Source organism: Colias philodice, chromosome 16 (assembly GCF_061535455.1).
Source record: "Colias philodice isolate Cphi_HAF_F1 chromosome 16, ilColPhil1 Martin Lab GWU primary, whole genome shotgun sequence".
Classification (NCBI taxonomy): Eukaryota; Metazoa; Arthropoda; class Insecta; order Lepidoptera; family Pieridae; genus Colias; species Colias philodice.
The window spans coordinates 2,745,470-2,761,862 of record NC_143101.1 but is presented as its reverse complement, the minus strand read 5'-3'; the positions used below and the strand labels follow the sequence as shown (position 1 = coordinate 2,761,862).

Genomic DNA, 16,393 nt, shown 5'->3' with positions numbered 1-16,393 from the left:
AAAAAATAATATGGAAATTAATAATAAAATGTATGGTAATATTTAGTTCAGTATGGTAATATTTACTTTCGTTAGATCTTCGAATGGAATAAAAAAAAGAATTTCCGTTCATCACTACTTTTTGGGACACCCTGTATATAAATGTATAATTAATATCCAATTATGATACCAAACGTAACATTGGCTTTGAGACAACAAAGATGGTGTACCGCATAACCAGCCTAGATTTACGCGTCAACAAATATTTTATATATAATAATTTTGGAAATATAATAAACCATATTATTTGTGTTTTCGTTTAATTATCAATTTTGTATCTGGTTGAGTATTGGTTAGTGACTAATAATTAAGAAATAGTAATTTGCTTGCAAAAATACAATATATTGTCAATACAAATCATCTGGCAGATAGTTATCTAATTATAAGTAAAAAATTAGATTTTTTTCAGTTTATAATTAGCAATGAATTACATCATTCGTACAAAACAGGAAAAAAATGTTAAAATACTTACATCCACGAATACTGCGTTGATATAATCCGTAAAACTATTCCCTTGAAATGATGTTAAGTATGGACGAAAATTATCAGCTGAAATTAAATACAACTATTAAAAGTGTACCCATGTATAAATTATCTGTATTTTCTCTTTTAACTTTAATAATTAAATGGGATCTCTTTGATGAACGCATAATGTGCTTTTAGTTTAATTAAAAAATCACAAACAAGTTTCATGTAGCAAGTTTATAAAGTAATTTCATTCTCACATCGAATAAATTTTATCCGAAACATGCTAACATGATCATTTTAATTGAAACTAAAAATAAAATACACAACGCTTTGACGTGCAAGTGAAGTAAATAGTATAAAAGTCAGGGGAGAAAACAAACTATCATTTATTTGGTTCGGGTATTTATGAAACCAAATTTCATAAATTTCTTTCAAATCTGTCCGTCTGCTCAAAAAAATCATTTTGAGCAGACAGATCGTTAGCATTTTTCGGGTAACTTTAAAAACATAAAGCAAAGCGTTCTTATCGAATTTATTGCTATCCATCAAAAAGTACTATTTACTTCACATGCACGTCAAGGCATAAACATTAAACATATCATAGCATATTATTTATAATGGTTCAAAATACAAGTATCACTTTACAAAATTAAAAGTTTTGTCACTCAAAGTTGTATCATAGCGATAAACCTTATTGGATATAACACAAATGCTACTTTCCAAAATAAAATCAAAATCAAAATCAAAAATATTTATTCACTTACAATTTCTACAGTTGTTGTAGTCATAAAGACAACATAAAAAGCATTTAAATGTTTGTGGTAGAACATCTCGCTCTTCCTTAGATATTACAAGAAATATTACACAAAATAACTTATAACATTTCATTAATAAAGCAATTTAAGAACAAAACTTACGTGGAACAACAAGCACATCCCTATTCTTTTCTCTATTATCCCCTCTGTGTCCTCCCGCGCAATCTCCAATCGTAAATCTGGGGGTTTGCTTGCAAATCTGCTGATATTCCTTCTGGTACTCGTTGAGTTTGGTCACCGGGTCTCTTTGGGACTTCTGTTTGAGACGTTGAGAGAGATCTGATACGGGGAACCAGGAGACCCCACACACTACGTGCTCTTCTAGCGTGTCGTATACGAATTTGTATTGTTCCTAGAGTGAAAATTTGTATGGAAGTTATTTGAATTGTTGTTTATGTGTTTAGTTTTGTTGACGGTAAGGGAGAAGTTAAAGTATGTACGTTGCCTACAATCTACATACGTAACTGTGAAATGATTTAGAAAATAGAATGTTGATGTTTGGAGAGATCTGAAACTGGGAATCAGGATACCCTGCACACTACGTGCTCCTCTAGAATGTCGTAATCGAACTTGTGTGTTCCTACGGTGTAGGAGTAAAGAAGCTTTTAGTATTATTTATTTCACCAAGAAATAAACACGTATTACTGTTAGTAGTGGAATGGGGAAGGCAGTCTGGTAGTGGATATTTTAGTATTATTTTTTGAATGAATAAGTTTTGTTGGGAGAAAGGCAAAGGTAAAGTAAGTTAGTAAGTGTACATCAAAATGTACACACAAAAGCTCGCATTTTCTATGATATAAAATAAACCAATGCAATGACATAAAGTGATTTAAAGTTATACTAGAGTTTTTAGTAGAGACTTATTTTCATAGTGAAACTTATTCGCTAGTATTTTTATTTAAGGGGCTTTTTATTAGAGATTCGAAAGAAAACAATTTTATTTCGTGTCTACTTTACAAGACTTTGAAAAAACAACCAAAAAATATTTAGTACCGATAATCAAACTTTATATACTTTATGAAAATAGTATTCAACGGATTATCTAAGAGATTAATATGGATGGAATTAATTAATTCATGAATAATTGCGGCGCTGAGAAACGACTGCGGATTACGCGAACTGAGGCGCGGTAAGACGTTCCTCAGCTTTTGATATTATGACGATTAGACTTGAGAAGCAGGGAGACTTGGGATAACTTGCAAATTAAAAAGACGTGCAAATTAATACACAAAATATATCATATTTATTATAATTTAAAATAAAACGAAGAAAATTGTATTCAATTTCATGGTTATCATTATGTAAGAGACATATGCTAGACAAAATAGGCTAGATATTTCTACATACTTATGTATTCGTCCTTTAAAAACTAAGGTATTGATTAATGATTAAATTTCCTATTACTCTTGCGTCAGTTAATTTAAAAACAACATAAACAATTAATTACTTTATACATGTGTTTAAAAAGTGTTTAAAAATATAATATTCATCCTATATTTCTCTGGTTGCTTTGACGCGGCTGCATTGTGGTAGGAAGCAATATAACGATAAAATTCCGGGTAATCGTAAAAATATATTTCCTAATTAATTATTATTTATTCTCTACAATTTTAATCAAGTACTCTCTGAGAAATAAATTAAATTATATTGAAATTTCTAAGTATCATCGATATGGTTTTATGGTCGACGTTTCATTTCTTCAGGTTAATTTAATTTTTATAATAAGAAATAGTTTCAGATGTTTCATGGAATACTGTTCATGACATCATTCACGGAACTAATTCCTTCTCCATTTAAGTTTCATTACACGGCTTCTATATTTAATAAAAGTCCATTACTTAATATATCTTTTGAGTAATATTAAAAGATATAAGTCAAGAACGTCGTTTTTCTTAGAAAATTAATATTTTCTTATATAATTTGCTAGATTATTGGATCATTGCTTCATAAATTATCTTCTATGCCTATCTTAAATTATATAATTTATCTCTATACATTTATAAGGCATAAAAGCTACTTAAATATTAGAATTACCTCATTTTCAATAAGTCCTTTCCGTGATTGGCGCAGTTTTTTCAAGTAACCAAAAACGTCAAAGCAATCTTCTTCCTCAGCCAATTCTAAATTTGCGTCAACTGCCAGATATACTCCGGATCTACCACCACCGTCACTATAAAAGAAAACATTATGATAGCACTTTATACTTATTGCCTATGTACATTTTAAGAATTATCTTATACAGTTAAGATAATTACTTGTTCTCTTTTTGTAGACTTGGTTAAACTTAGTTCAACTATAAGACATATCAGAAAGGTATAATATGTAAAAATATATTTTTTTATGAGAAAATTCTATACCTTTGAATATGTAATTCTTTTGAATGTGTAATTCAAAATGAGATACATGTGTATCTTTACATTCACGAGTTTTTTATATAGTATATCTATCTAATAACATAGATCGATTAAGTTTCAAATATTTCATTTTAACGTATAGAAATTTGCATATTTGAAACTTGCTTGAATGCCAAATAACTTACATAAAGGCGGGTTAAATTGAGATGTTACGCCAACCGGGCACCGACCCTTAGCTATCCGATTATCTTCAATCTATTATCGTTTTAATTCACCACAAGTTCATTAACAATATAAATATTTAAGTAGAGCTTGAGCCTTGAACATCAGCAATTTATTCGTAAAGTTTCGTTTGATAGATAGGATCTGAATCTTGACTTATAATATTTATTAAAATTTAAATTTCTGGGTTCATTTTATACTTTACTGTCTACTAGTTTTCCGCCCGCGACTTCGCTCGCTTTGTCTGAAAACCTAATAAATTATAATATACTAAAACCTTCCTCGAGAATCACTGTATCGATTAAAAACCGCATAAAAATCCGTTGCGTAGTTTTAAAGATTTAAGCATACAAAGGGATATAGAGACATCACAACATGTAGACTACAAGCCCGCATAGGACAAAAATATGGGTCAAATGAACCACCAGGGAACATATCTAGAACGATAGCAGAGCAAAAAATAATAAGATTCATCACTATGCCGTCACTTGTAAGCTGTCCAACTGAGTGCAGATGAGAATCGAAAAGTACAGGTAGACTCGGTAAATTTTGGTCATATATTTTTGTACGGCATTCTTAACCATCGATAGATCCATTAAAAATAATAAGAAACCGCTCAGTGCCGTACAAAAATGGTGGTCCACCAAGTCGGAATTTTTATTTAATTTCCGAGAGTTACCGGGGGTAAATTTGGTCATTTGACCATGTACGGCATCTGTGTCATACTATTGCTATACTGCTTTTAATCCATTATTCCGCAACGCCGTACAAAAATCATGGGGACAAGGGGAAAAAATCGAGAGTTGTAATCCCCTCTCTTTCCCCACTCCAGGGGGTCATTTGACACAACACGAAATAAATTTATTTTTAAAGTATTTTATGCATAGATAATATTTTTTCATGTGCCGTACATTTTCGTTGGTTCAAAGGGGAAAAATCTGAAAAAGAAAAAAATCCATATAACGAAATGTTTGCTTTATATTTTTATAATAAAATATAAATATACATTAATATTAAGAAGCTCGAGGTGGTTAATTATCACCTTGGAAAGTCGGAGTCAGGTGGAATGGACTCCGTTAAATTGATGAACTAATAAAAAAGCTATGAACGAAAAGATGTGAATTATATGCAATCAGTCCATGAATACAGGTAAAGTCACAAGCAAATGCTAGTAATATATACATATTCAAAATGTACAAGTAAAGCGCTTTCAAATGATACCAAACACTGCATATTTATCTTAACTTTATTTTTTTACTCTGTATGTTTTGTCCGCTAGAGGGCGCCACATTAGATTTTGTGAAACCCCATATAGCCTTTAGCTAGCTGGTCGCTGGTTATCCAGTGAACAATTCAGACGCGACGAATGATATGTCATTTGTCGAATTCTGATAAGTAGTTTAGAAGTTACGAGGGAATAGATGAACATACATACATGACCTGTAAACAACCATAACCCTCCTTTTGCTTTGCCGTAGTTGGGTAAAAATATGTTAATGCCGTACTGTATCAAATGGCCATAAAGCACCCTTAAAATTGTAGCTTTCGTCGCTTTCATCAGCCTAAAAGATGTGGTCTGCACAAAAATGTACGGCATCGTTTTTTCCTAATTTATCTATGTTAATACTATTTAAAACAACGGATAAAGTGTAGAAAACTATTATATTTCATTAATCTACGATGTTTAAACTTTAACAAAATTTCTGGTTTTGCATTTCTCTATAACTTTTTTTAGAACGGTTTCTTTTGAACGGCAATACTATACAACAATTGAATTTTACAATATCATGTTAAAAAAAAAGTTCCCGTACAGGGTCAAATGACCTTACAGCTCTTTATATCAAGAATTTGATGAAATTAAGATGATTATTGGTATACATTTAAAAGAACAATTATTTTTTGACGGCATTGCTTTTAATAGTACTTTTGAGTGCTAGATAATGTTTTGGAACCGAAGCCGTACTTAGTCAAATGACCCCCTGGAGTGGGGAAAGAGAGGGGATTGCAACTCTCGATTTTTTCCCCTTGTCCCCATGATTTTTGTACGGCGTTGCGGAATAAAGGATTAAAAGCAGTATAGCAATAGTATGACACAGATGCCGTACATGGTCAAATGACCAAATTTACCCCCGGTAACTCTCGGAAATTAAATAAAAATTCCGACTTGGTGGACCACCATTTTTGTACGGCACTGAGCGGTTTCTTATTATTTTTAATGGATCTATCGATGGTTAAGAATGCCGTACAAAAATATATGACCAAAATTTACCGAGTCTACCTGTACTTTTCAATTCTCATCTGCACTCAGTTGGACAGCTTACAAGTGACGGCATAGTGATGAATCTTATTATTTTTTGCTCTGCTATCGTTCTAGATATGTCCCCTGGTGGTTCATTTGACCCATATTTTTGTCCTATGCGGGCTTGTAGTCTAATGCAAAAGCTCTCAATTAGCATTTTTTGTTTCACTTTTGACCTATCAAAATTTCAGATAAGTACCAATATTCCAATAATGTAAGTCAAAGAACTAGGTATTCTCTTATATTATAAGAAATGTTATAAAAATGTACAACTCTGAATATAAAAGATATTGAATATATTACCAAGAGTAATAACAATCAATCTCAGGCATATTATTTTACGAACTGTTTCATTGTTTCAGCACTATATTTTCTTATTTTATTGATATTAAAATGAAATCGGTTCGCGAATATGTATTAAAAATAGGCCAACGTACTATTACGTATATTAATATTTACAAAGAGGAATCTTACGGTTCAAGACTTGAGTAGATATAATATATTATTCATAATTAATCATTTTTGATTTTGGTGTTTTTTATTTCACTATAACTTGTAAATGAAATATTGTCCACAGGCATAGGTATAACGGCAATATTTTGCTTATAAATAAAATATTGCCGTTTTTTATATGTTTTATTAATCAAATTAAATTATTAAAATCAATTTTCACAAGTAGTTTTTCAGGATTAGAATGGAATAATATTAAATTTAAATACCAATCATTGTAATTTATTCCCATTAACTACTAAGAGCGGGGGCACACGATGCGTTGCGGCGGCGGTGCGGCGCCGGAGCGGTGTCGCTGCGTCGTCTTACATAGAAATATCTGTGGCATGTCACACGATGCGTTCCGGCGCCGCACCGGACTTGTAACCACCAAGACGAGGCGGGGAGGGGTGAATGCGGTGCGACGTCGGAGCGGCACCGCTCAGTTGTTTTGCGTCACAAGGAAGGACACGCTGTGCAACGCTGCTACGACGCCGCTGCGACAGAACAACGTTACGGCGCCGCACCACTCGTGTGCCCACTGACACGGTGAAATCTTTGCGGTGCGGCGCCGCAACGCACCGTGTGCCCGCGCCCTCACTCTTAAAATAAGGCTGTGTAAAAAGAAAATCAGAGTGAAACACCCTTTAACTGCAATAAAAACGTAAATACTTACTTGCAATGTACCACCATAGGTCCAGTCGCAGAGCTGGACACCAATCGTCTCCCCACCACAGCCCGGACTCGTCTCCTGAACTCCAGAAGAGCATTGCCAAAGGGACATGTATGTGAATGCCATTGTGTGTAGTGGAACTGTAGAAGGAACCGTTCTTCTACCACCACCTACAGAATAGAGGATTTTATTTACCGCTTTAGACAAAAAAGGAGAAGAATAAGAGCTACCCGCTTGCCATGACAATCGGCAAGCGGAGGGTAAAGAAAAATAGCCTATAACACTTCTGAATAGAGAAGCTTTCTGGTTGTGTGGTTCATGATCCGATTAGCCCGTGTACCAAGGGGTCTTAAAGCAGTATTATGGCTATATAGGTCGTCTAGTGACATCACTTTTTCACACTGGAAATAATATTGCTTTATGACACCATCCATGGTAGCCCCGAAGTACTCACTTAGAAGATACCGTACAAATATATAAAGTCGTAAACTTTACCTCTTTTTAATATAAGTATGTGTTTTAAGATAATGTAATATTACGTTGGATAATAAATAAATATTCTGAAAATATGTTGTATTTTTTCATTTTTAATGTACCAAAGCACTTATTTTTATTATATTTCAGGAGATAAAATAATTTCAAAGTTAGTTCTAAGGCGATTAACACACGGTGCCGCGTGCCGCCGCGGTTGGCGGTGAAGCGGTTCTAAAGTTGCATTAGCTTCTATTAAATCCGTTGATACCAAACACACATACACCGCCCGACCGCGCGGCAGGCCTCCGTCACTCGCTCAAGGTCGCGCTATAAGTGCCTACCGCACAGTAGGTCGGTACCGACCCAAGCGGCAGTTGGTTGGCACACGCGAGACTGCGCACCCGCGTCACGTTTCCCGCACTCGCTACCAAGATGCCCGGTTATTGCGATGTGGATTGGTGTCGGAGTTCAAGAGTGAATAACAAGGAATTGTTTTTTTTACTACTTTGCTACTTTTTATCCAGGAGACACATATAGCGGGTCCACGCGGGTGAAACCGAAGGAAACAACTACTATCAATAAGATTTCATTTTTTTATTGTATAATGTAACAAATATAGTTAACAATAAAAAATTAAGTGTTTCAGCAACTCTGTGTTTAATTTACGCGCTCGGTACAACCCTAAAGTTTTCGTTTGATGACGCAATCACGCGGCGTGCGCGGGAAACTCGCTTCTCGGTGCGTGTTCGTAGAGTACATTTCTTACTGCAGCCGAGTTGCGGCGCATTTTGTAGGTAAATATAGCGTAGGTATTTTAGCTTTTGTATGGGAGTGATGTATCTGTTACGAAGTAACTATTCTCTAATCTGTGCGCGCGGTCGAACGGTCCGTTCCTCGAAGGGAATCACTGCCAACCGCCGCGGTGCACGGTGTCGTGTGTGAATCGCCTTATAGAAGACCCAAATACAAAGACAAAAACCAAAAGCTTATAACTCTTTTGTATCCTTAACCTTAATTATACCTTATTCCATGTATAATATTATTTACAAAAACTCAAGTTCGCCAGTATATTTCGTTACAACATAAAATTTAATTAACTTACTTTGTACAATAAATAAATAGAGCGCTCACAAAGCAATTTATTTAAGTTTGCAAAATATTTCATTACGTTTCAACTGAAGCTACAAACTGAATGTTGGAGTCTTGATCTATAGATTAAAATGCAACCGCTAGTTCTTTAATTAATTCTAAAGAATTGAAAACATACAGAACAATTGTAAGTTTATTTACATTGCTACATTTGTATTTGTGTTTTTCATAGAGAACAATAATTATTACATATAAATTATTCATTAATTAATACAATTTAAAGCTAAGGATTTTCATGACATACTACCACCGTTAATAAGTACATTAAAATAACTTTTATTGACTATTCCGTTTATGCAGAAAGTCTACATCTAAAGTCAGCTTTGTTCATTAAAAAAAAAGTTAAAATAAAGAGGTCTAGTATTTTTTTCAGCGAAAATAATATTAAACATAAAATTTATTAGAATATTCAACTTATTGAAAGCACGTGAGGTCGATACATGCAATTCGCTGCTATTATGTTAAAGATTGGCCTTAGCAAACGAGTTAACAATGGGCTCTTGAGAATTCTATAGAAACATTAGGTACCGTGCATTGTTGTGAAAATGCCTCAGTCCTGGAGATTGTAAGTAATTGGGCTGTAAAAGATCCTGGAAATAACCCGATTGGAAAGGGGATAAGAGGTTCTATTCGCTTTTAGACTGTGGGTTAGCTTTATGTTTTAGTTTTTGGATTTAAACTGTGTTTTTGTTATGAAAAGGAATGGAAATCCGAAAAGTAGATTAAAATGTGCTTATTTCATTTCAATTTTCCAATCGACATCTTTATCATCAATGATATCTATATTTACCTAGTCATATAAATGTTTATTAATGGCCCAAAAAATGTTTTCATAGAGCTATGTATGTATTAGTATATAAATAAACAATCATCTTAAATACCTAGCCGAATTGTAAAGTAATTGGAAGACTGAATCATAAAGTAAAGAAAGGTAAAGAAGTAAAATATATAAACAATAATTGAATATGTGAAAAATTCAATTATCGTGATATTACTATATGTTAAAGCTTCTGAAAAAACTTACGTCTTTCTCCGTTTTGTAAAGCCGAAACGTCCGTATGTGAAAGTTGGCTAGTTCCTCCTCTTGCACTATTCCTACACTTATGTCGCCATATGTCTCGTCCTTGTCTTTACTCGCCGGCCAGTATTGGACGCACATCACCTGCCAAGTGTAATATATTGAGTTCTGATGAATAAAATAAATTATAGGGATGGTATACTTTATCTCAGTCATCGGTAGAATGACGAAAAATTACAGATGATAAAAACATGATACAAGAGAAATAACAAGATGTCTTTATAACAGAGTTGGAGAGAAATCGTGTAAAAATTACTGGATTGCCTTATTATCACGTGGGAGAGATCGAATTAGGTTGACATTTTCATTTAATTTTGAAATCTAAACGTTTAATATACCTACCTAATTCCTTTTTATTAGAGTTGAAAAGTTTTTATTAATTTTTAAGCAGTAGGCTAATTTAAGAGCTCTTTACTACAAATATAATATATTCAAGCTTCACTATGCAACTGATAGCTGTGTCACTCTATAACCTTTCTAGTTCAAAACACTATAAATAAAATTACATAACAGGTAAATAGCACAGCAGAGAGCAAATAAAATACAAAGGTTGCATAAAGTTACTCGTGCCAAAAATTGAGAATTTTTATCATAAACTATGACAGCATTGGGTTTTATAGCCCATGAAAATATTGCCTTCCAGCGACACGGTTAAATAGAGAAAATTGATAATATTTCAAACTTATGTAACACTAATGTTTGCAACCTTGGGACATTTTATACTTTAGGTGCATATGACATACATTTTATGGACGACTTAAACGGCGCCAAATGCCACTGTAGTAGGGTAAGGTTGCTCAAGTCGTACCCCCTAAGGAAATTATGCTATAATATTCACGACAATTGAAATAATACAAAATAATCCACATTTACTGAATCTTTATTTAGTTGTCTATTATTAAAAAATCACAGAAACTTACAATGTTAATATTAAAATATATATTTTAACGTTTTTCAAAAACATACCTTCGGTACGATTAAGGCGCCTAGTTGCCTAATTCGTACCACATACAGCCTAAGTCGTACTTAGAAAATACACTTTAGTGAAGATATAATAAACTATATAGAAAAATTCTTAATAATAAGAGATCAATTTTAAGTAAGTTAAAATTACAAATAATTCAGTCTGAGATTAACTTAAGCATATTATTTGGTAATTATTTTAGTGAATAACAAAATCTTAGACCTAAATAGAAGTACGAGTAAAGAATTTTTAACAGGTACGACTTAAGCATACTTATCTTTGAGGTTGAAAAATAAAATTACTAACACAACCTAAAAATTTTCTCCTGTTTGAGTATGCCCAAACGATTGACAGATAAGCATTAAAAATCGTTGTTAACAAAGACAAAATATAAAGATAACATTCCTGCCGTAAAAAGCTTATGAATGAGTCGTTAATTTTACATGAAAAGTGATAAAAAACTTATTTTTTGAATTATTTTCGCTGCACGAAGCCGACCGCCTGAGCACTTGTTTACGCTTGCTCGCGCGACTAAATAGTTCACGTTAACAACACTAGATGGCCCAATTCAATGGTATCAGACGAGATATTGGTGGGGTACGACTAACGCCGTGGTACGACTTGAGCAACCTTACCCTATTGCAATGTTTGAAACTTTGTAAAGTAAACGGTTATGCAGTTAGTTATCAAGAATTGAAACGAACTATTTATCTGTATATTTTTATTAAAGCATAATGAAAGTTCCGATGCATCTACAATGTCAGAAATAAAGATAATCCCTGAAAAAAAAAGTAGAAAATAATTGAGTTTATTTTATGTGACATTAGCGTTAAAAATATTGTTATCTATGGAACGTAAAAACATTTAAACAGGGTTGCGAATTTCATGTTACCTACGCATGAAATTCGCAATTATTATCTAAAATGTGTTGTTTTTTACTTAAATACACTTTAAGTAAAGATACATCGAATGATCGAAACAACAAAGAACATTTTAATGACTAAAATCAACATGTTTGCTTGAGGCGTTATGAAAATCGATATACTTACTAGAAGAAATTTCAGAAAATCCTTAAATTAATGTACGTTAATTAAAATTACTCACAAGCCGTATTATTTGCTTATAAGATTAAGTTTATATTACAGGCTTGTTAGAACACGCATTGTTAGCAAATCGAATTATTATAATCACAGCGAATTTTCTATGAAAATTGTTTGTGTATTCCATGATATTACGATGTCATATACATAATTTTACATTCTATTTATTAGTATACATATACATAATATTATGTAACGTATAAAAATATATGCGTGAAAAAGTATGTTTGTTTAGCTAGCTTAATGTAAATAGTGTGGTGTCAAATTATAATCCAATGTTTATTTATTTATGTTTGGTATAGTATATTTAAAAAAGCGAGCTTAATTTCGTTTTGTAGATGTAATACCGGGAATCAAAATACCATTTGGAGTGAATCTGCTCAATAATAACAATTTTATCATCGTTCCCAATATACATATAAACTCTACCACATTGTAATCCACCACCACCACAATGTATTCGTTCACTTATATTACCTACTAGCGGTCCGCCCCGACTTCGCCCGTGGTACATATTTACGTTTTCTCTACATAAAAACCATCCTCGTACTTCAAGGAATATAATAAAAAAAGAATTATCGAAATCGGTTCAGCCGTTCTCGAGTTATGCGCTTACCAACACATTTTGCGATTCATTTTTATTTAAAAGAAGATTATAATAATATTGCATATTCATATTTTTAAGTAACATATCAGAGTTACAGATAAAAAAGGGCCATTAAACTTCAAAGTACGTCGTGTTTTTACGAACAAATCGAGCCCTAATGCCTCCAAAGCCTGCGAAGGGTTCACCCAAATTGTAACGTAATTGTGATGAAAGGGGATTGCTGCAAATGGAACACCGTTATTACAATTTGCGTCAAAATTCTCACGTCGTTTTGACGCTTAAATGTATGTAAATTTATTTACGCGGTAGTAGGTAGGTGTTCGCGAGCGGTGCGTACTATATCGCTCGTATAATGAGCTACTTCGACCGTTTTCATGTACGCACGGTTTACGTAAATGCTCTTGCCAAATTCATAAGTTCACTTGGCTACGTAGAATCTCGCGTTCTCATGATTTCCGCCAATGGTATTATAAGTGAAAAGGTGTAGGTGTGTAAGTAAAAAGGGATAGGTTACCGAAGCAGCATTCGATCTTTAAAAGGGGCACACACGATTAGATGTCAAAGATACCATCTTATGATTCAACTATCGTGAGCGAAAATAAGGGCAACCAAGGAAATTACCTATCGATACGTTTTACTAATATAGGTACTATAACCTTATGAGTTTCCGCTTCATTATATCTGTTTATTATTGAAAACTAAGCCCCGAGGTCTTTGTGGTGTTTTCTAGGTTAGTAGTTATTTCCCCCGGGTTCAATAGAGGGTGGCGACTGATAACCAATCACGATTTAATTACATGGCTAACAATTAGTGGACATCTGTTACCGTTCGTTTTGGGTTCTGGATAACCAATTATAGATTTTGAATTAGGGACCATGTCCCGGTATCCGGATATATTATTTGATAGGGTTTTCCAATAATGTAGAGCTATAAATTATACCAAACTTATAAGTGGTTTATATTGTTATAGGTACATGTAATAACATGTATTACTTTTTCTTGGTATAAGTACCTACTCGTAGCATAATAATAATAAAATAATATTAAACTTCTCTGTTTTATCTGCTTTTAAGTTTCGACGTAGATATCCATTAAAAATATTTTTGGTAGAAATTAGAAAAAAATATACTACACAATAGTACCTTTATAAAATCGAATGTCTTGGTCAGCATAACAATAGCCGCGGCTCGCTCCTGCCATATCATTCGCCAAAATGATACTACGGTCTCCTCTGTTGGACCCTGAGTCACTATGTATGCGTTTGGTTTTAATATACTCTGTGAACAAAAACAATTATTTAATATATTACAATAAATTTAAAATTAAATTAATCTATATTTTTTATTCCCTCATGTGTTCAACTTTATCAACAACAATGAACGTTAAAATTTTCAAAAAACTTACAGCAAATTCATGCAAAACCATTTCCTATATTTTTTAAACTGTAAAACGCTTAACAATCGAGTAACTCGCTAAAAACATTGACAAAAATTAGACAAAAAGCAGTCCAATATTAATATGCATCGAAGAAACTGTCATTTTAATAAATTGAACAAAAGACAGTCGTTCTGTATTTAATCGAGCCATTTTCTGGCGCCAACGTTTTTATTAAATCTGTTTCCAGCCAGGGTGACTAACCAAAGAGTTCCTGTTGAAAAAGTATTCTTATTTTTGTGAATATTTTAAAGTGATTGCGCTTTTACTGACAAAGTATTCATATTATTATTTTAAATGACAATAAATTAAAATAATTTTATTGTACCTACTCTCAAAATAATAAAAACAACATGTATATTGCAATCGATTCTTTCTTATAATAATTCGCATAAAAGTATGATTAGACTGCATTAAAAACTGGTTAAGTCTTCAATTTCGTATACGATTCTACAAAACCTTCTTATATCCTTCATCCTTTGAAAAAGACGAAAAAAAGAAATCACGTCCAACACACTTAAACGAAGCGGTTCCAAGTCGATTAATCCCAAGTACCTTATAAGTTCGCCCACATGACTCATTACGGACCTTCAACAAGACCCGAATAAAACGGAACGCACCAATACTTTTGTAACATCTACGGAGTGGTTTCTGTGATATCAAGATTGCCAAGGACCAGTTAAATATCTCATAAGCCGTGTCTACACAGAGCGAGCAGCCTCGCGAAGCAATTGCTACGCGAATCAGCTAGTCAGCTAGTACGTCTATATAGAAATTTTACTATTACTCTCAGCGCGCCTCTTTAGTCGTGAAGTAAAAGTAAAATTTTCAATTTCACTTTAAAAAGTGCTTTGGCCGAAGAAAAGGCGTGAGCTGTCATTTTCCTCGGCCAAGTCCACTGTTCGCAGCAATTGGTTCGCGAGGCTGCTCGCTCTGTGTGAACCCGCCTTTTTCTATTCGTGTCACGTACTATGAGATTTTGTCCCTACTCACTGATGAAGACAGTACGAGAGAGTAATATTAAGTCATGTTATATACTTTGGATCTTTGCTCCGGTTCTGTGGCGCTCAAATTAATGGAGATGCGATTATTTGTGGCGCCGACAAGCAAAGAGTTAATACAGTGTCAGGTTCTTGAGAATGTATAAAAATGCTGGCAAATTATGAACTTATGAACTAGGAGCCTCTTTGAATTTATTATATGAGCGGACTGATATTTTAATCTACCATAATCACATTTTTGGAGTTAAAGATTTAATAAAATCGTATTTAATAAACGCATTCTTATTATTTTATAACTCTACCTACTAAATATTAATAAATTAGGTACATACATCTATATAGGAAGCATTAATATAATCGGAGTCTGGCTCTCGATCAACTGTCTGTAGCACCACTCTGTTGTAGTCGTCTGTAAACAAAAATAATTATAAAAAATAGTCACGCTGTAATAAAAAGAAACATATTTTTAAGATTAAATTTCATAGGGCAACAAAGAGACAATTTCTTTTATCACTTGACACTGGCAAATAACATAAACTCTTTGCTGATTACAAGAAAAAGTAAATGTTTTCCATTCGCGCGCTTATTTCAATTTAGAACGCGGCGGTGCGCGACGACTCGTATTTCGTTCATGTTTTTGAAGTGAAACTTCTTTATCGGGGGTGGACAAAAATTTTGTGAGACATTTTTTGCGTTACGCCGCGCGCGTGACATTTTTGCGTTACGCCGTACTCGTGACATTTTTACGCGCCAATTTTTTCTTATCCCTACCACGCGTGATTCGACGTATACTTTCTCCAGCGGAGTAGGGATAGCGTATCGTTTTAACGTACGTCCTACCACTTTACTTGACCGTTTTTCTATTGCACTCGTATTTATTTCCAACGCTCTATAGTGACGTGATAATATTATATTAAAGTGATCAGCACAATCAAAGTGTTTATTTTAATTCTAATTCCAGTGAATTTCAAAAAAAGTAAGTAATTACATATCTTTTTCTAATACTTAGGTGTAATTATGGTATTTATTTTTCTAAGTTATTTAAAATTAACCTCACTTTTTGATTGTATTTTTCAAATTTTTCAATTTTATTATAATATGTATAGATACACTAACACGTGGGTGGAATTATGTATAAATTTTTTCTAATACTTGAATGTTATTGTGGTACATATTTATTTTTCTAATTCTAAAATATTTACAGTTATTCTCAGTTTTTGATTGAAT

The 16,393-nt window shown here is 33.1% G+C and overlaps 1 protein-coding gene across 1 annotated transcript in view; it reads right to left on the bottom strand.

Moving 5' to 3' along the window:
* Nucleotides 1–16,393, bottom strand: part of Ptp36E (protein tyrosine phosphatase 36E) — a 158,685-nt gene that overhangs the window by 3,610 nt on the left and 138,682 nt on the right. The window contains exons 6-12 of the mRNA XM_089705177.1: nucleotides 15,499–15,575; nucleotides 13,874–14,008; nucleotides 10,007–10,144; nucleotides 7,363–7,529; nucleotides 3,357–3,492; nucleotides 1,425–1,674; nucleotides 512–588 (exon numbers count right to left, since the gene is read on the bottom strand). Of these exons, the coding sequence (XP_089561303.1) occupies nucleotides 512–588; nucleotides 1,425–1,674; nucleotides 3,357–3,492; nucleotides 7,363–7,529; nucleotides 10,007–10,144; nucleotides 13,874–14,008; nucleotides 15,499–15,575 (980 nt within the window). The remainder of the gene's footprint in view (nucleotides 1–511; nucleotides 589–1,424; nucleotides 1,675–3,356; nucleotides 3,493–7,362; nucleotides 7,530–10,006; nucleotides 10,145–13,873; nucleotides 14,009–15,498; nucleotides 15,576–16,393) is intronic.